Source organism: Microtus oregoni, unplaced genomic scaffold (genome assembly GCF_018167655.1).
Source record: "Microtus oregoni isolate MIOR12 unplaced genomic scaffold, Mior012 000020F_ref0000438, whole genome shotgun sequence".
Classification (NCBI taxonomy): Eukaryota; Metazoa; Chordata; class Mammalia; order Rodentia; family Cricetidae; genus Microtus; species Microtus oregoni.
Genome location: NW_024543079.1, coordinates 36,783,116 through 36,801,954, shown reverse-complemented (window position 1 = coordinate 36,801,954; position 18,839 = coordinate 36,783,116). Strand labels below are relative to the sequence as shown.

The following is an 18,839-nucleotide window of genomic DNA, read 5'->3' as shown; positions in this document are numbered from 1 at the left end:
ATGACCGCAGAGCACAGAGTCCACGGGCAAACTGAGAAACCCACGGTTAATACTGCTCCTCTGTTGCTCGCTTAGCTGCCCGTGTTCCCAGCAGTGCGGGCAGAGTCAGAAGGCACAGGCTCCTCCTCTGCTCCCACACAGGGACACGTGATTCACTGACTTGAGAGGAGCCTAGTGGAGGAGGTCTTACCCCACAAAGGGGGAAGGCCCTGGGTTCCGTGTCATCTCAGCAAGTAAATAAACCTACAAACAAGCACTTTCTGTGAGACTCACACCCAGTAAAAGAGCATGGACGACCCCATCACCACAGATGTGGGCCACACACACAGACAGGACGAAGGCCAAAAAGATAAATCAAAGAGATGTCCAGATTGATTTGTTGTTTCTTGTTTTGCTGTCGTCATTTTCATTCTTCTGAGGCTGGGTTTTGAAGATTTCTATCTTAGGACTTTTATTCTGCTAAATTTCTATTTCTGTGTCTGTGTCTCTGTGTAAGAAGATGTGCACATGAGTGCAGTGCCCACAGAGACCAGAAGGGGGCATCAGACCCACTAACCCTGGAGTCACATGGGGTGGTGAGTCAACTATCCTCTTTGGGTACTGGAAACAGAACTGGGGTCCTCTGGAAGAACAGTGTACTCTTTTAACACCTGAACTATTTCTCCAGGGTAAATTTTTCGAATTACATCTCAATATTTCTTTATTGTGTGTGGGGTGGGGTTCGGTGCACACGCACCACAGCATGCGTGCAGAAGTCAGAACCCCTGGCATCTGCTCATAGAAGCCCCTTTGCTTCTGGAGGCTGAAGAGAGGAGGCAGGAGTTTATTGTGGATTCTAGAAGTGCCCTTCAATGGCTCCGTACCTGGGTAAGGGACATCCTGAAAGGGAGAGAGAATGGAAGGTCCAGTGGGCAGAAGTAATTCCTCTCCTTGAGGAATGGGATGCTGATTTTTCTAGAAGGAGGTGAGGAGAAACGGGGTTACAATTCTCTACCTGGGCAGAGGAGCAGAATGAGGGGTCTCAGCTTCATCCTGAAGTTGCTAGAATACCAGCCCTGGGAACTGAACCAAGTGTAGCCAAGCCACCAGGCACTCCGAACGCCTTCTGTTCCTTCTTGGTCTGGTCTTTTTCTTTTCTTTTCTTTTTTTAAAAATGTGTAGCCCAGACTGGCCTCAAACTGGTGATCCTCCTGCCTCTACCTCTTTCAGCAAATCCTACAGGCGTGCACCACCACAACCAGCTTTGGTCTTTTTCTTGGCCTAACCCTCATGAAAGTCAGATCCTGAGAGGGCCACTCAGGAAGGAGGCTGGGGTAGGGGTCTGCCTAGCCCCTGTACCACCTGGTTAAACCTAGACATGCAGAGAGGCGTAGAGGTGCTGAGGTGGGCAGGGACCTGTAGGGCACCTTGACTCTGTCCAGGGCTGACCATGTCAAGCCACCCAGTCAGACTGACCTCTGTCTTCCACAGTTGCCCCTCAGAGCCTGAGGAGCATCCCAACGGAGATGCAGCCTCTGTGGCCCTAACCTTGGAGCAAGATGGCATGTGGTGAGGATGCCCAGGATGGATGGGGCGGGGAGAAGGGTAGGAAGAATGGCGAGGAATAGAAGAGGCCAGGAAAGGATGGAAGGCCTGAGAGAACAGCTGGAAAGGCTGACCGAGACAGTGGGGGCTTCCGGGAAGGCCACGCTGCTGAGGGCCTGAGGACTGGGTTCAGGTCTCAGCTTTCACTTGGTGGTTTACAACCTTCTGTAACTCCAGTCCCAGGGAATCCCATGCCCTTGTCTGACCTCTGCAGACACCAGATAGCTCAGGAGCTGAGCGGAACACACACACACACACACACACACGTAGTGCACAGACACACACGACAGAAAAACACCCATACACATAAATAAATCTAAAATTTTAGAATAAAAAGAAAAAGAAAAGCTAATGAGAAGAAAGGGGAAGGAGGGACCGTGGCCAAGTGCTGGTGCAATCTTTGCTCCAAAATTAGTTGTGCCAGCGGGGGAAAAATGCCTATGTACTGTGTGTGTGCCTTGTTGCTGGACTTGGGCGTTTTTTCTGGGTCTCTAGCTATGGCCGAGGTCATGGAAATGGCCCTAGCAGGTTGTTATCTTTTCCTCCTTTCCCCTTCTCTTCTCCTCCTTTCTCTGTGGTGCTGGGGACCAAATCCAGGCTAGGTCACCCCTAGCTTGTCCTCTTATTCTCTGCCACTCTCGCTAATTCTGTCCCTCATCATACCTTGCTCTGCCTCTCTTGTCCACTAATGTCCCACCTCTTGATTTTATTTCGGTCTCAGCCAGGGAATCGCTAAAGCACCCTCTTGAGGCCTCCTTGGGCCTCAGGCCTTTCCCTTCTTCAGAGCTTGGGGTTGCCTTTGTCCTGAGTATTATGTGGGTATCCGGGAGCTCCAGAAGGCTTCCCTTATAAGTCTTAGGAGAGCGTGGACTGCCCACGACTTTGGGTGCGGGGATTAGCCAATGTTAGAAAGTTCGCACTCCAAGCTTTCCCGTCCCTTCTCCAGAGATAGAGACAGACACCAGGATGCATTTTTTAAAGTTTATTTTCCATGCAACAGGGGCGAGGCGTGGTGGCGACGGTTCAGTAGGCCCGGGGCTTGGCAGAATCCACGGACTCCCGCGTCCCGGCCATCTGCAGCAGGCGGAGCAGCAGGACCCGGGCGGGCCCGTCCAGCTGCGTGCCGTTGTTCGGTTCGCGAGCGCGGGTGAGGCGGAGAAAATCCTCGCGGCACTCGGGCTCGGTCACGCAGCTCTCTGAAGAAAAGGCTCTGTGAGCGCAGGCGCCCTGGAGTGGGCGCAGCTCCCAGGTCGCAGTTCCAACGCTGCCCTCCCACCGCGACCCCCCACCCCCGCCACGTTCCAGTTCTAGCCCCTCTTCGTTTTCACCCTCCAACTCTGTGTCCCTACCCCCACCTCGCGTCCCCATCCCCAATCCCCTTCCTAATGCTCCCCCCATTCACCCTCCCAAACCATCCCTACCTCGCGCCCCATGCCCAGCTCCCCACTAACGCCCCCTCCACCCTCACACACCCCCTGTGTCCTCCCCCCCAGCTCGCTCTCGTGCGCACCATCGCTGCAGCAGATGCCCGCGGCGGCGCAGCGGCCCCCGCTCCCGCACGGCTTCTGGCCAGACTGGCAGGGCGAGGGCAGGTAGTTCTCCTCCTGGCAGCGCAGAGCCTCGGCGGTGCCCACGAAGCAGCCCAGCTCGTCGGCGCAGCAGATGTTCGGTCCGAAGCAGCGGCCTTGATCGCCGGGGCCACAGGGGAGGCACTGCGGGGAAGGACGTTAGTGGGCAGCGGTGGGGACCCAGGGCCACCCTACTGCTGTCCCGGTCTCGCGCTGCCGGGGCCCTGGCGCTCTCCAGGTCGAAACAACAGCCAAGGGCAGGAGTGGAAATCTAAAGTGCTAGGTTATCAGGGGGATCAGTTCTCACTAGGAGCTCAAAACCCTCACCTGGGTTGGCTGAGTGTGCCCTGGGCTGCAGTACTTGGGGACCTTGCTCAGCTCTGAGAGGTCATTGGTGTGCAGCAAGGGCTCAGAGACTTCCTTCTCTGACATTCAGTGGTCCTCCAGTCCCCTCCCTCACCCCCCACGGAGCAGTCCTGCTTCTTAGGAGTACAACATTCACGCCCTTTCTCTCATTTTCTGGCCTTGCTCTTACTCCGGCCCGAAGCTGATGGGCCTCACCTAAGCCTTAACCTCCTGCCAACCTATTATGCCCTATTGGGTGTGGGGCAGGGACCAAATTAGAGCGATGTGTGCATAGGAACCTGGCGCCTCAAGCTTCCCGAGGAACTCTGCAAACGGAAGGTGGACTTGGGGGAGCTGTCTAGCTGCGTACTCCTGCTTGTTCAACAACTCAAAATCGAGCCACCCGTGGCCTGGACAAAACCGAGCCCGGCGGCTAGATTCCCTTGACATGGGATTCCCTGGACATGCAGACAAGAGATTTGGGTAAGAGGTTGGGGTTAGTTATGGGACATACGCCACTCAGGCATGCACGGAGCCATGGCCGTCTTCTTACAGACAGGAAGAAATTGGCACTGGTGGCTAGAAAAGGAGCTATGAGGGGCTGAGCTGGGTGGGAAAGACCTTAACTTCAGGCTAGAACAGAGCTTTGTATAATCTAGCCAGTCCTGATGAGCTGACACCCGTCTCCTCCCCCAGATGTGCAGAGGCCTGACCACCCAGTTCCACCTGCTACCATCCCAAGCCCAGTTAGTTGTTAGGCGCTCATTTTCTGACATACCCCCCAGATGGAGACAGTGTCTGTTATGTGGCTTTCCTGGCACCTGGTCCCCTTTAGCCCATCTGAGTAGTCCATCCCCTGTGCTCTCTCGACTCCTTCCAGGAACCTCCCCTAAAGTCCGACTTCTCTGACCATTTGCTTCCCTCTCCTAGCCCGGGACCCATTCCGAGGGCACTGTCGGCCGCCGTGAATGGACCACAGTGGTACCTGTCTCAGCTCCATGTCAGGCATGGCCCTCTTGCCGCCTCTCGGGCAGTTCTGGAAGTAGCAGGCAGAGGTGAAGGCCAGCAGGCTCAGGAAACACGCAGACAGCGTAGAGTTGAGCATCCTGGCGAGCATAGGTGGGCAGTGTGCGGAGCTGCTCTCCTGGCTCTGCTCTGCTGCCTTGGCGGGCTGTCTATTTATGTCTGCAGGTGTTCCCTAGGAGGCGACAACGTGGCTGCTAACCCCCTCCCTGGTGGCTCCCCAGGAGCCCACAGCCGACAGGTCCCAAGCTGTCAGCAGTGATTCAGGCATCTGGGGACACACGTGGGCCTGTCTGTGTGGAGAAGGTTGGAGGAGGGGGCAGGCCAGCAGGCTGTCATTGGCCACAGTGTGACAGGAGAAACAGTTACAGGGACTGCTGCTGTACTATCTGGGAGGTGAGCTGACTCGAGGGTCACCTGGAAATCATCTGAGCATCCTAGCTGCTCTCAACAAGCTGGAGGGGTCAACAGGCCCCATCCAGAAAGGGCCATCATGTTTGGAGCAGGGTCAGGACCAGGAGGGGTGGGGCAGGCTTGTTAGTTGTGGGGTGGGATGAGCAAGAGGAACCACACATACCAGGTGAGCTTTCCAAAGGACATTCCCAATCGCAGCCTCACTGGCCAACAGCCACAGTCATGACATCAAGGGCAGCGCACAGATTCAAATGTCAGCTGGATGTGGCTCGCTTCAGGATGCCCAGGATGTTTCTACCCCATGCATGCCCCTATAGAGCCAGGTGTGGGGACTCAGGCTCTGAGAATGGGAGTCTTGGGGATAGTGCCTCTCTGGTCCCCACTAAGGACATGAATTGGGATGCTATTATGGGGAAGGAGAACTCCAGGCTCAGTCATGTGCAAAGATCTAGCTTCTCAGGCCTGTGGTCTGAGCTACTTTGTGAAACTAAAGTAGGAAGGTCAAAAGTTCCAGGCCAGACTGGGTAACTTAGTGAGACCCTTTCTCAATGAATAAAAAGAAGACTGGGCGGTGGTGGCGCACGCCTTTAATCTCAGTTCTCAGGAGACAGGCAGATGGAGCTCTGTAAGTTCTAGGCCAGCCTGGTATACAGAGTGAATTCCAGGACAGCCAAGGCTACACGGCGAAGCCCTGTCTCAAAAAACAAAAAATAAACAAATTAATACATAGAAGGAAGCTGGACTGTAGTTGCTCACGCCTTTGATCCCAGCATTCTGGGAGGCAGAGGCAGGTGGATCTCTGTGAGTTCCAGGCCTCCCAGGGCTTCATAGTGAGATCCTGTCTCAAAGAAAGAAAAGATGGGCTGGAGAGATGGCTCAGTGGTTAAGAGCATTGCCTGCTCTTCCAAAGGTCCTGAGTTCAATTCCCAGAAACCACATGGTGGGTCACAACCATCTGTAATAAGGTCTGGTGCCCTCTTCTGGTCTGCAGGCATACACACAGACAGAACGTTGTATACATAATAAATTTAAAAAAAAGAAAGAAAGGAGGAATAAAGAGAGAGAGAGAGCGCAGAAGGCTGAGGCTATAGCTCGGAAATAGTCCTGGGTGAAATCCCCAGAACTAACAAGAGAAAACAGCTGTGGAGAGAGACCCATGCCCCTAGACTGGTACCATCTCAGGCCTAAGGCAGAAGTGAAAATGGGCTGTTGTCCTGCAGGAGGAAATGGGAGGAACCACAGTCAGACAGATCCAGCCTGGAGGAAGCAGGGTTAGCTCCTGACTTCAGGTTGTAAATCATTTGTTTCTTTGGCAGTCTAATGCAGTCCAGACTGACCTTGAACCTACTATGCAGCAGAAGCTGACTTTGAACTCTTAGTCTCTCTGGCTCCAGCTCTCGAGTGCTGGGACTAAAGGCATGTACCACCACACTCTGCTTTAGCCTTCACAGCCTCCTTTCCTCGGCCACCAGAAAACCCAGACTAGCCAGCCCATTCCCTCTGGACTGTGTGCACAGGCCTGGACCTTCCAGCTCCCATAGGCTCCTGCTACCTCTCCTGGGTATACCAGTGTGCTTCAGAGGAGCTCCAGAGGACTGTTTGGCCTCTGCCTCACCAAGTACAGTGGGGCCCGGGAGCCAAGGTCTTTTCAGGAATGACTGTTGGCACCCGAGGCCTCTGTAAGAGGCAGCTGATAGGAAGTCAAGTACTTTGGCTTCTGTGTCTCGAAGCTTCCTGATTGGGCAGGTCACTCCCAGCACAAAGTGGTGAAGTAGAGTAACAACGGCATAGGCACAGGTTCTGAGCACTGAGTCACTGACCGTGAGACTCAGGCAAGTGTTTGTATCGTGTCGCGGTCATGTTAAGCGACACGGCGCTGTGTTACCAATGTCCTCACTAAGAGAGAAGAGGCTGTTTTCCAGAGAGAAAACTTCCTTGGCCAGAAGAAACCCTCTTCCGCTTACGGATGAGAATGAGCCTTAGGATAGACTGTTGTCCTGCTCAGTAGTGAGGCGGATGCTGCAGGGGCAGGGAGGGGCAGATGCCTGCTCTGTGGCCTTATTTACCGTCTCTGTACTTCATTTCCAAATTATCATCTGAAAACTGATGGGACCTGATTGAAAGACACAAGTCCAGGGACCAGTCTGGGGCTCTCCAGAGCCCTTGACCAGCCATGTGCACCAGGGATGTCATTCTAAGGCCCCTTGGAGAATGCCATGCTCTGTCCCTGGGCATGGATGCCAAAGGTTCACTAGACCTAATCTCCACCTTCTCAGTATCTCTGCTGGCTAGAAAAGGTCCCATGAACATGCTGGCTCTTCATCTCAGATACCCCACCCCATGTGTGGCATGGACTCCCAAGACACCTCGAACCTTCTATATTTCCCTCATAGCCTGTTTTCCCCAAATAGCTTTTTTTTTTTTTTTGAGACAGGGTCTCATTCTGTATCTCTGGCTGGACTGGAAATCTCTAAGTGGACCAGGCTAGCCTCAAACTCACAGCCTACTCTGCCTTGGGAGTGTTGCCATTAAAGATACGAGTCATTATGTCTGTCCCACTATCTGTCATACCTGTTCAAGTCAATATTTACTCTGTAACTCCCTCCACTCAGATTCCTGCCCAGACCAGTCTACCGAAACTCCTTTATTATGACCATAAAGTGTGCTGCCATTTTGGCGGGCCCAATCATGTCTTTATTTTACACGGCCTCTCCCAGCAGAATTTCACACGATGGAGCCGTTGTCCCTTTTTACAGCACACTTCATCTGGCTCCTCTGGCAATGCTTTCCTGGATCTTCCAGAAAAATTCTTTCTGCTTCCCTTTCTGGCTTCACGTTGGCTTCTACACGCTGGAACATCCCAAGACCTGGCACCGTGTCCCTTCTCTTCTTCCTAGGGTATTTTTATACTTTCTACAAATGAATGATGTACCAGTTCATGTCTTCATTCTGAGCATCTTTGAACCGCCCAGTGACAGCTCCCATTGGCCTGGAATCTGGCCTTATGACTTTAACACAGTTTGATTTAGCACCTGGTTTGCTTCCAGGGTTCCAATCTGCAGTGGTGTCATAGTTCAAGTAGCCACACCTCTCAAAGCTTAACACTCACTGTCCCATCTAGAGCATCTCTCACTGTAAATCATGCATGCATCTGTATGTCCATATGAGTCCAGGAGTTCCTAGAATACAGGAGAGGGCATCAGAGTCCTTGGGGCTGGAGTTCCAGGCAGTTGTGAGCCATTGAAATGGGTGCTGGGGACCAAACGCAGTCTTAACCTCTCCAGTCCCTCGTTCCTTTTACTCTTTCCTGCCTTGGGTCTGTGTTGATGGGGTCCCAGCTGGTTGATACCTCCTCTACCCTGAAGTCCCTCCCTCCTTCCCTCCCTCCCTCCCTCCCTCCCTCCCTCCCTCTCCACCTGGACCTCTCTCCTTTCTGCGGGGTGGGCATGTGTGTTTGCATTCCTCCTCCAATGAAAGCCCTCGGACATGAAGGACACCATCATCTGTTTTTATTACTATACTGGGAGCTTTTGCCAAACGGTGGGTTTTTCAGTTCTAGAAAGAATGAAGGGAGGTGGGAAGCCCTGGGGACCAGCCTTAGCTCTCTGGGGCATTGCTGTGTGACCTGGGGCAAATCAAATTTGTTTCCGAGGTTACTTATGATGTCCAACCCCACCTACTCCCCCACTGTAGACTTGAGACACTGTCCATGCATCCTGGTCTTGCTCTGTCGCTGAATTTGGTCTCGATTCTCGATCCCTCCCCCGGCGCTGGGATTTCAGGCGTGTGCCACCGTGCCCAATTTCACTGAGGTCTAAGAAAATCAGGTGAGGTGTTCTAGGGTAGGGCATTCAGTTTTTCTGTCTTGTCTTGTTTGTTTGTTTTTCAAGATGGGGTTTTTTCTATGTAGCCTTGGCTGACCTGGAACTCACTCTGTAGACCAGATCCGCCTGCCTCTGCCTCCTGAGTGCTGGGATTAAAGGCGTGCGCCACCACCGCTTTGTCTGTCAGTTGGAGGTCAGCCTGATCTGCAGAGAGAGTTCCCAAACAGCCAAGGAGCTGTTACACATAGAGAAACCCTGTCTCAAAAAAAAAAAAATAAATAATAAAAAATAAATACAAAAATAAAACAACCCCGCTTCAAAGCAAACAATCAAAACCAACAAGCACTTCACTGGTGGGGGCTGGAGAGATGCCTCAGCAGTTTTGAGCTCTTCCAGAGGACCTGGGTTTGAGTCAATAGTCAGCAGTCACTGGACCGTCTCTCCAGTCAGGCTGTACAGGGTTTTGGTTCATTGTTTTTGCTTTTGGTTTTTTGCTTTTGGGACAGGGTTTCTGTAGCCCTGTCTTGAAACTCACTATGCAGACCAGAACTGGCTTTGAACTTACAGAGACCCTACTGTTTCTGCCTTCCAAATGCTGGAATTAAAAGCTTGTACCATCATGCCATGTCCTTGTAAAGCAGAGTGTATTTATTGCGTGCATTGGTGTCCCTCGTATCTTTAATCCCAGCACTGAGGAAGCAGAGGCAGGCGGACCTCTGAGTTTTAAGTGTATATAGAGAGTTTTAGGACATGCAGGGGCTGTAAAATGAGACCCTGTGTAAAAAAAAAATTTAAAAAGTTTGCGGCTTCAGCTTCTGCCAACAGAGCTGCAGCAGCTGGATTGGGCCACATCTCAATCTCTCTGTGAGTTTCTAGGAGGAAACTTTGAGGGTTCAGACACTGTAGCTCATCTCCCTTGTCTCATTAGAGGTGACCTCTCTGAGGCAATCACAGGCAGGAGCGTGTGGGTTTCTAAGAGGAAACTTTGAGGGTTCAGACACCGTACCTCATCTCCATCGTCTCATTAGAGGTGACCTCTCTGAGGCAATCGCACGCAGGAGCGTGTGCCCCGGCATCTCATTTTCCGTGTTGCTCATGGTCTCCTTCCCCTCTTGCGTCTCAGGGGCAAAGCTCCCCCGTCTGAGCTCATCCCCCCCGAGGGAGGGGGAGGAAGGCAGGTGAAAGGGGTCCTCTCCAGAGGCTCCCAGCTTGCGAGACAGGCTAATTACAGACTTCCTAATTAATGAGCCAAGGGGGTACATTTCATCAGCTGAGTCATAACTAATGTTTGGGTCTCCCTCTGGGCCCAGAGAGAGGGCACCAAGAATCAAGGAGGTTCCTGGGAGGCAAAGGCCAGCTTGGGGCTGCTATCTGACCCATTTGATTTTCTGCATTTATCCTTCTCACTTTTTTTTTTTGAACTTATGTTTTTAGGTTCATGTGTGTCTCTATTTGATGGCAGGTGCCTTGAAGAGGTATTGAATCCTGAGGCCGGAGCTACAGGTGTTTGTGAGCCACCTGACGTGGGTCCTGGGAAGAGCGGTGTGTTCTCTAACCCACCGGGCTGTTACTCCAGGCTCCTGCCCTTCCTCCCCCACCCCCCTTTCAGACTTATGCATGTGTTTTATGTGTACGAGTGTTTTACCTGCGCCACATGCGTGCTTGGTGCCCACAGAGAAGGGCCGCAGATCCCCTGGAAGTGGAGTTGGCTGCGGAGCTCTTTCTTCAGCCTTCCCAACCCCTTTCTGAGACAGTCTCACTCTGCAGCCCTGGCTGGCCTGGAATTTGCTATGTAGACCAAGCCGGCTTGGACGTCATAGGGCTCTGCCTGCCTCTGCCTCCAGAGAGCTAGCACAAGAGCCAGTTGCCACTGCGCTGGACAGGCCTTATTAAAGCCCAGTTGGGAGTCACCGTAGTCCAGCCTTCTTTGTCATGGGCTGTTTCTGGGATGGCTGTCCCGCAATCTCTCTGTCGTTCATGCCTTCAAGTTCTACCAGGGCCACACAGGGTTCACTGGGCATCAAGTGACACACACTTCTCCAGTGATGCACTTTCTCTGCCGGGCTCAAGACCACCTCATCAGGATCCTGACACCCCAAAGCCCTAAACGCAGTCTGAGGACCTTCCCACACCCTCCCACTGGTGAGTGTGCGGTGGGTGCCCTTCCCTTCACACTGGAGCCAGGAGAAGGCCGACTGTCATGAGGCCTGAAGCCGACTCTGCAGAGGGCCTGTCTGGGGAAGCATCTTTATTCTTTGCACCAAGAGGTGTAATGGGAAAAATCTCAACGCTGTTCTGGCAGTGGCTCATGTGGTTGCTCTTCTGTGTTTAAAGTCTGCTGGGCCTCTGTTTCTTCATGCAGGGTCCTGTAGATCAGTGATTTTCAACCCTTCGGTTGTGACCCCTTTGGGATGAATGATCCTTTCACGGGGTCACCTAGGCCCATCAGAAAACACACATTATGATTCAGAACAGCAGCAAAATTAGTTATGATGACGTAGCAATGGAAATAATTTATGATTGGGGGTCACCACAACATGAAGAACGGTATCAAAGGGTGGCAGCCTTAGGAAAGCTGAGAACCACACTGCTCTAGACAGTGCGCCAACGGCCGTCCACCAGATCAGCGTAGGCAAAGCGGGTCACACTACCTCACATAACTGAGGTAGTGTGACTCAAACTAGAGTTTTACTCCCCAAACTAGAGTTGATTAAGTTATTCATATAAACCATCTAGCACAGAACCAGGACATCACCTCAATACATTCCTCTTCCTGCGTATGTGATGCTGGGAATCAAACCCGGGGAGGTGCCTTCAGCCCTCCTTTAGCATTTTAATACAAAGTTGTTTTTTCTTTTTTTTTTTTTAAAAAAAAAAAAACCATGGATGCCCCTCAAGGTGTTCATGATTTCCTAAATATATATAAAATCATATATGTCACCTCTTCTTGAGTCTAAACTGCAGTCTGGATTGTAGTCCCTACAGGTAGTATGACTCCACATCCCCAAAGGACCAGATCAAGCTGCCTATAATACTTTCTGGTAGCAGAGAATTTTTTTTTTTAAATTTCCGCTTCCTCCCAGCCTCCCATTTCCCTTCCCCTAGCAGAGAATTTTTATAAACTTTCTTTTTCTATTCTAATTTTTAAAAACGTATGTTATGTGATGAGTGTTTTGCCTACAAGTATATCTGTGCACTATTTTTGTGCCTGGTGCCCTCAAAGGCCAGAAGAGGGCATTGAATCCCCCTGGACCTGAAGTTGCTACACATGGCTGTGAGATGCCCCACGGGCATTGACCGAGGTCCTCTGAAGAGCAGCCAGTGTTCTTAACTGCTAGGCCATCACTCCAGCCCCTATACTAAAGTTTTTTTTTTTTGTTTTTTGTTTTTGTTTTTTGAGACAGGGTTTCTCTGTGGCTTTGGAGCCTGTCCTGGAACTAGCTCTATAGACCAGGCTGGTCTCGAACTCACAGAGATCCACCTGCCTCTGCCTCCCGAGTGCTGGGATTAAAGGTGTGCGCCACCATCGCTTGGCTCCCTATACTAATTTTTAAAATTAATTTTGTTCTTTGATAATTTCATACATGCATGTAATGCATTCTGATGACTCTCGCCTCCATCACCTCCCTCCATCCTGTCCCCCCTCCACCCTCCACCCTCTCCCTCCATCCTGTCATCACCCTCCCCCCTCCACCCCTTCCCTCCATCCTGTCACCACCTTCCCCTCCCCCCATCCTGTCATCACCCTCCCCCTCCACCCCTTCCCCCCATCCTGTCATCACCCTCCCCCCTCCACCCCTTCCCTCCATCCTGTCACCACCTTCCCCTCCCCCATCCTGTCATCACCCTCCCCCTCCACCCCTTCCCCCCATCCTGTCATCACCCTCCCCCCTCCACCCCTTCCCTCCATCCTGTCACCACCTTCCCCTCCCCCCCCACCCTGTCACCACCCTCCACCTTCCCCTCCCCCATCCTGTCACCACCTTCCCCTCCCCCATCCTGTCACCACCTTCCCCTCCCCCCCATCCTGTCACCACCTTCCCCTCCCCCCACCCTGTCACCACCCTCCACCTTCCCCTCCCCATCCTGTCATCACCCTCCCCCTCCACCCCTTCCCCCCATCCTGTCATCACCCTCCCCCCTCCACCCCTTCCCTCCATCCTGTCACCACCTTCCCCTCCCCCATCCTGTCATCACCCTCCCCCTCCACCCCTTCCCTCCATCCTGTCACCACCTTCCCCTCCCCCCCACCCTGTCACCACCCTCCACCTTCCCCTCCCCCATCCTGTCACCACCTTCCCCTCCCCCCCATCCTGTCACCACCTTCCCCTCCCCCCATCCTGTCACCACCTTCCCCTCCCCCCCATCCTGTCACCACCTTCCCCTCCCCCCACCCTGTCACCACCCTCCACCTTCCCCTCCCCCATCCTGTCACCACCTTCCCCTCCCCCCCACCCTGTCACCACCCTCCCCCTTCCTCACCCCACTCCAACCCTCTGCCAGTCTCAGTCTCCTCAGATTCACAGCTTTTGGGTTGGGTTTTTTGTTTTATTTGTTGTTGTTTTGAAAGCATTTCTCTGTGTAGCCATGGCTGTCTTGAAACTCACTCTGTAGACCAGGCTAGCCTCGAACTCAGAGATTCACGTGACTTAGCCTCCTGAGTGCTGAGATTAAAGATCAGTGTTACCAAGCCCAGTTGGCATTTTCTGTTTGGTTGTTTTTTTTTTTTGTTTTGTTTTTTTGTTTGTTTTTTTTGAGATAGGATCTTGTTATGCTGCCCACTCTGATCTTGAATTCAGGGGCTCAGCGGAACCTTCTGCCTCAACATAGGCAGCTGGGGCTATAACCATGCCCTGAGGCAGCAATTCTTTCCATATTTTTCATTAGAATTTTTGGGTTAGAATCTTCGAGGGAAAGTGACTAGGTCATGCATCTACGACTTGGCTAGCCTGTCACATCCCCTCCCAAGAGCCTGTACCCTTTGTGCTCCCTCCAGCAGGACTTAACAGAGCTTGTGAAGGCCCCGCTCACCCACAGGCTGGAGTTAAACACTGCGACTTCATCAGAACCAGTTTGCCTCTCTTTGACAAGTTGCTCATTCTGTTCCTTTAACCATCCTCACCCTTCCAGTGATTCTCAAACTACTTACTCACATGTTGAAAAGTCCACTGGCTGACATTTTTTTTCCCTTCTGAGACAGGGTTTCATGTAACCCAGGCTGCCCTCAAGTCTGGTATACAATCAAGGGCAACTCTGAACTTCTGATTCTCCTCTCTACCGCCTGACTGCTGGTATTAAGGCCATGTGTCTCCACGTCCAGTTTATGCAGTGCTGGGGATGGAGCCCAGAGCTTCGTGAGCACTAAGCAAGCAGTCTCCCTCTTTATCGGTGATGTCACCTTTACACTAATTCTCATACCCAATCGAACTTCTGTTTCTTTAATCTACCATGGATTAGTTCTTCCAAAGACAGCCAAGCCCGGCTCGGGGCTCCGCTTACTAAGCACACTGCAGTGGACAAAGGGCTGAGCACTAAGCTAGACCGGGCCTCAAACTTCAAGCTTTTCCTGGTGACTCTGGCTGTTCTTCCAGTAACCTTGATAGGAAGAGGGAGCAGGCGTTTGTGCACAGAATAGCTTGTATGCATGCTCTATCTACAGCTCTTGGGGCTGGAGAGGTAGCTCGGGGGTTAGATGCTCTTCCTCCCAGCACCCACTGTCGGCTGGCTCACAACTCCCTAGAACTCCAGTTCCAGGGGATCTGATGTCCTCTTCTGGCCACCACGGAGTGCATGTGTGTACCCACACACTTAGGCACATATAAAAGCCCTCATATTTTCGGCTGGGGTTGTGGCCTAGTAGTAGCTTACTTGCCTCATGTGCCTGAGGCCTGGGGTTTGATTGCTCAGCATGGGTGCCCAGTGGGGTTGGCTCCCTTTAGAGAAGTGTTGGAAGACACACCAACATGTTTGGAGTGGTGACAGTAGTGCCGTTTTGTTGCTAGGTGACACCAGCAGCGGGAACAAGCTGTCCCCTCCTCCACCTTCACCCCTGTGCCCTCTGGAGATCCTCTCTGCTGGGCAGATGATGAGGGTGGTGCGTGGGGTGAACACTTGCCTAGAATGAGACCCTGGGTGTCATCCAAAGAATGGGGTAGGGAGCAGGGGGCAGGCAGAGCCACTTCAGCAGGTGGAGCCCCAGGCGGTGGACAAGGGTTAATACAGAGTGGGGTTCAAGCCAGCCTGTACTCTCCCCTCCATTTAGGGGTGTCCTGTCCTAGGAGAAAGGTTTCTATGAGGCGACAGGCAGGCCGGTTTCACTGTTACATCTTGGCCTTGTGCTGTGAGCATGCTGAACTGTGATGGCAGAGCTGGTTCTGTATTCCAACTGTCCAGACCAGGAGCTTACATGAAATGTGGCTTCTCTCTGCAGCACAAGGGCTGGGAATACAGGTATGAGCCATGACACCCAGATTCTAAAAGTCAGTAACTGAAGCTGACTGTTCTGAACTGTGTGGCTTTGGCCAGTCCCCAGCCCAGCTCTCCCCAAGAGAAGACGCTGCACGTGCACGCGGCCTCGAGGCCAGGTGAGAAGACAGCAGGTCTCAATGGGGGCAGAGCGGGGAAGCTGGGGGCCAGGCCCTCCTTAATCCCCACAGGAGCTCTGTGGGAGGCCAGCCCACAGAATCCCCACTCCTACCCCGGTGGCCATCACAATGGCATTCAGGATGGCGTCACAATGGCACTGGCAGTGGGAGGCTGCTTTCTTTGTCTGCAGACCTAGTTACAGGAACTCCAGCGTCAGAAACCCTGTTTCCTGAGGGAATGGAAAGGAGCCCAGCATTTGAGTGGCCTCAAGATGGAGACCCATAGGAAGAAGTCGAATAGGTGTGGGGCTGGGTGCTCCAAGTCAGCCTCAGGAGCCCAGAACTGCTGGGCCCAGCTGCACCCCTGCAGGGAGGAGGGGTTCTCTTTGAGCACTGATCAGCTGCTAGTCTTTTTCCTGGCTGTCTGGTTCTTCTATTTCTTCTGCTTCCAAGACTAATTTGGACAGAGCCTCCCTTCCGCCTGCTCAGGGGGTGGCTGAGGGTCAGAGCCTCAGCCCCACAGGACAGCTGATCAGGCCTCACCTGCTCGCCTAGGGAGTGAAGACCCAGAGCCTATGGTTGCTGTGGCCTGTCACCTCAAGCTGGCCTGCTTCTGGTTCAGAAGACGACAGGGCAGCATGTCTGCAGCTGGTCTCCAGCCTCGCACCTCCACTGCCTACATGACCCCATTACCAGGCAAAGACCAGGACAGGAAGGCTGCCTGGTGAAGGCGAAGCTGTGGCTGAGTCTTCTTGGTCAGTGGAGTTGAGCTCTGCATGTTGACTGGGAAGCTATTTTATGCCTGGTCCCAGGTCCAGTCTCTAATGAGAAATAAAACGCCATGGGGCCAAATCACGTATTTCTTTTTATTTTTGTGTCTTTGAGACAGTGTTTGCTATAAAGCCCAGGCTGGCCTTTACGCTTGCACTACACCAGGCTTTCATTCTTGCATTCTAGGAAAGAAAACCAGAGCTCTGTGGTGCTGGCAAGGGTGGGGGTGGGGGTCAGATCTTGAAGAGAAAAGCTTAATCATATTAAGGGTATGGGATGATTCCCCACTGGACTCAGGCTAGGTCCTGCCCACCCCAAAGGCTTTCAGACCTTGTCCAACAGAGCAGGACAGGCACCTCTGGTAGAGCTGCAGAGTTCTTTGGGGGCTCTTGGGAGTTGGGGGCAGACATAGCTCCCAACACTCACACTGAGGGGTAAAGGCTGAGTGAGAAGTGGGCTACTCCAGAGACCATGAGAGGTTGTGGAGAGGTTCTTGCCCCAAGCCATGCCCTCTGCAGTTGTGCGGCTAAGGACGAACACATGGCAGGGCAGCTCAGACGTGGAGTGGCGATGTGCAGGGGGCCTGTCCGTGCAGACCCTGGTGTCTCACACGAAGGGGCAGCACAGCAGGCACTGGTGGTGTGGTGTGTAGGAGAACGGAGGTGACAATCCCCTACTGGCCACCTCCGTGGAAAAGTCCCCCGGGAACTCTGAAAGCAGATTCCCTAAACCTCAGGACTGAGCTCTGGGCCACCTGTAGGAACGAAGAACATGTGGTTCAAGGGGCTGTGATTTATCTCAAAGACAAGGTGGAGCATGCCTGCAAGGGGTTGGGGACAGTGTTGGTGACCTGCATAAATATCCTTCTAAGCTGGAAGCTCTTGACAGTGAACAAACCTGTATGAAATCCTTGTTTTCTTTGGGACTCCATAAGGTTTCATTTTAAATGGGGGGAAAAATGTACCCTCAGGAGCCAAAGAGGTGGTTCAGAGAGTAGAGGAGACTGCCACAGCGCTAATGACCTGAATTTCAGCCCCGCGACCACATAGGCTGGGGAGTGAGCCAACTCCTGAACTGTCCTGACATCTACAGGCACACCATGGCACCCACGTGCCCATGCGCATACGCACAATTTGTTAAAAACGTGGCCTATAAACCAGTATCTTCCTGCAATGGGCTACATAGAGAACAGGAATCTCCTTCAGAGAGTGGCTCCAGGAGCAACCAGACACATTCTGGCACCTGGCCTGATAGAAGCCACTGCCCCTCCCCTGGCACTGACACACCCATGCCAGACAGATCTAAACCACTGCCTGACAGCTGGCAGCAACTGCACATGGCTGTCCTGTCCCGTGTGCCAGGAGGAAGCCTCAGTGAATGTCAACTGCCATTTTATTAAGGCTCCAAGTGTCTGCAGGGGAGGGGGGTACACATGGCTAAGTCATGTGCCCTACCATGGTCTGCTTCTGCGTGACCCTGAGGCAGAGAAGGCTGTATGAGGTCCCAAGTCACAGTCTACTGAGCGCCATCCACAAAACTCCATCAGAAGGTTGCGTGCAGCCAGGTGGTGGTGGTGCACACGTTTAATCTCAGCACTTGGAAGGCAGAGGCAGGTGAATCTCTGTGAGTTTGAGGTCAGCCTGGTCTACAGAGCAAGTTCCAGGACAGCCAGGGCTGTTACACAGAGAAACTGATACAGACACCATGGTACCGGGGTAGTGTTGCTGAACAGTCTGGCTCTGGTTGGAGAGTGGCAAGGTAGGCCAGGGAGAACAGGGATTTCCCCCCAGCCCAGCCTATGGCTTTATTATCCTGTGTTGTCTAAGCAGGAGGGGGTGTCCTGACCCAGCCCCCGTAATACACCATGAGGTGCTAAAACCCAGGAGAGAATAGGGCCACTGGGATCCTGCTCTTGCTTCCTTCACCTGCAGGTCTCGCACAAAATGGGGCTTCTTCAGTTGAGGCTGGTCCCTCAAAAATGGACCCGCAGCACATCCTGGCTGGCGACTGGCTGCTGGCAGGCTGCACACATCATGGGCTGGGAGCGCTGCTGCTCACTCAGGCAGGGTCGGCACAGGAGGTGGCCACAATGCAGCTGGTACACAGGCTCCTTCGTGCAGTAGGAGGAAAACGCTCTTTTGCAGGAGGCACATGCTGGACCACAGACACTCCTGGGGTGCTCTGGTGAGTCAGAAGAACAAGGAAGGGTCAGGTGAGGCTGTTCCTCAGTCAGCTGGGAACTGGCATGCCTCCCTTCTGCCATCTTTATCAATCTTGGTGCTGTCTATGAATGCTTAAGAACTGGCCTCTAAATGCAGTGCATGGGAGCAGACAAAGTGTATACTCCTCCGCCAAAGCTTACCCTGACAAGATTAGCTGCAAGAAGAGGGAAAAACACAATGTGGCCCAAATATCAGGGTCAGAACAGTCAGGGTGGAGGGAAATCACCAGAGGGGCACTTCAATCTGTCAGGAGCTGCCTTCTAATCCCTCAGCTCCTTTCTGGAACTGCCCTGGCCTTGGGCGGGCCCCCCCACCTGAAGATTCACTACAGATTCCCTTGATGTGATCCAGAGGAAAGGAGGTAAGGTCTACACCATAGGACAGTGGGGCTTTGATTCATACCATGTGAATCTTAAGAGGTGGAACACCTCTGTGATCGTTAGCTGTGAAAGACTCTGTGTAAGGACGGTGGGGATGCTGAGCACAGGAGCTGCAGGGAGTTCA

At 52.9% G+C, this 18,839-nt stretch overlaps 2 protein-coding genes across 9 annotated transcripts in view; both read right to left on the bottom strand.

Annotated features, from left to right (window-relative positions):
• Positions 1-2,583: 2,583 nt before the first annotated feature.
• On the bottom strand, positions 2,584-4,625 carry LOC121460489 (arginine vasopressin). Its single transcript, XM_041670925.1, has 3 exons — positions 4,483-4,625; positions 3,095-3,296; positions 2,584-2,780 (listed from the first exon to the last, which is right to left on the bottom strand). Exons 1-3 carry the CDS (start codon positions 4,612-4,614, stop codon positions 2,608-2,610), a joined length of 507 nt encoding a protein of 168 aa, XP_041526859.1. The 5' UTR covers positions 4,615-4,625; the 3' UTR covers positions 2,584-2,607.
• An 11,565-nt stretch (positions 4,626-16,190) lies between these two features.
• Ubox5 (U-box domain containing 5) overlaps positions 16,191-18,839 on the bottom strand; it is a 42,765-nt gene continuing 40,116 nt past the window's right edge. For 6 of the 8 annotated variants that reach the window (XM_041670284.1, XM_041670287.1, XM_041670281.1 and 3 more), the window contains one exon: positions 16,191-18,294. In XM_041670284.1, the coding sequence (XP_041526218.1) occupies positions 18,086-18,294 (209 nt within the window). In that variant the 3' untranslated portion in view covers positions 16,191-18,085. The remainder of the gene's footprint in view (positions 18,295-18,839) is intronic. The other 2 variants (XR_005976037.1, XM_041670283.1) reach the window with 2 other exon arrangements.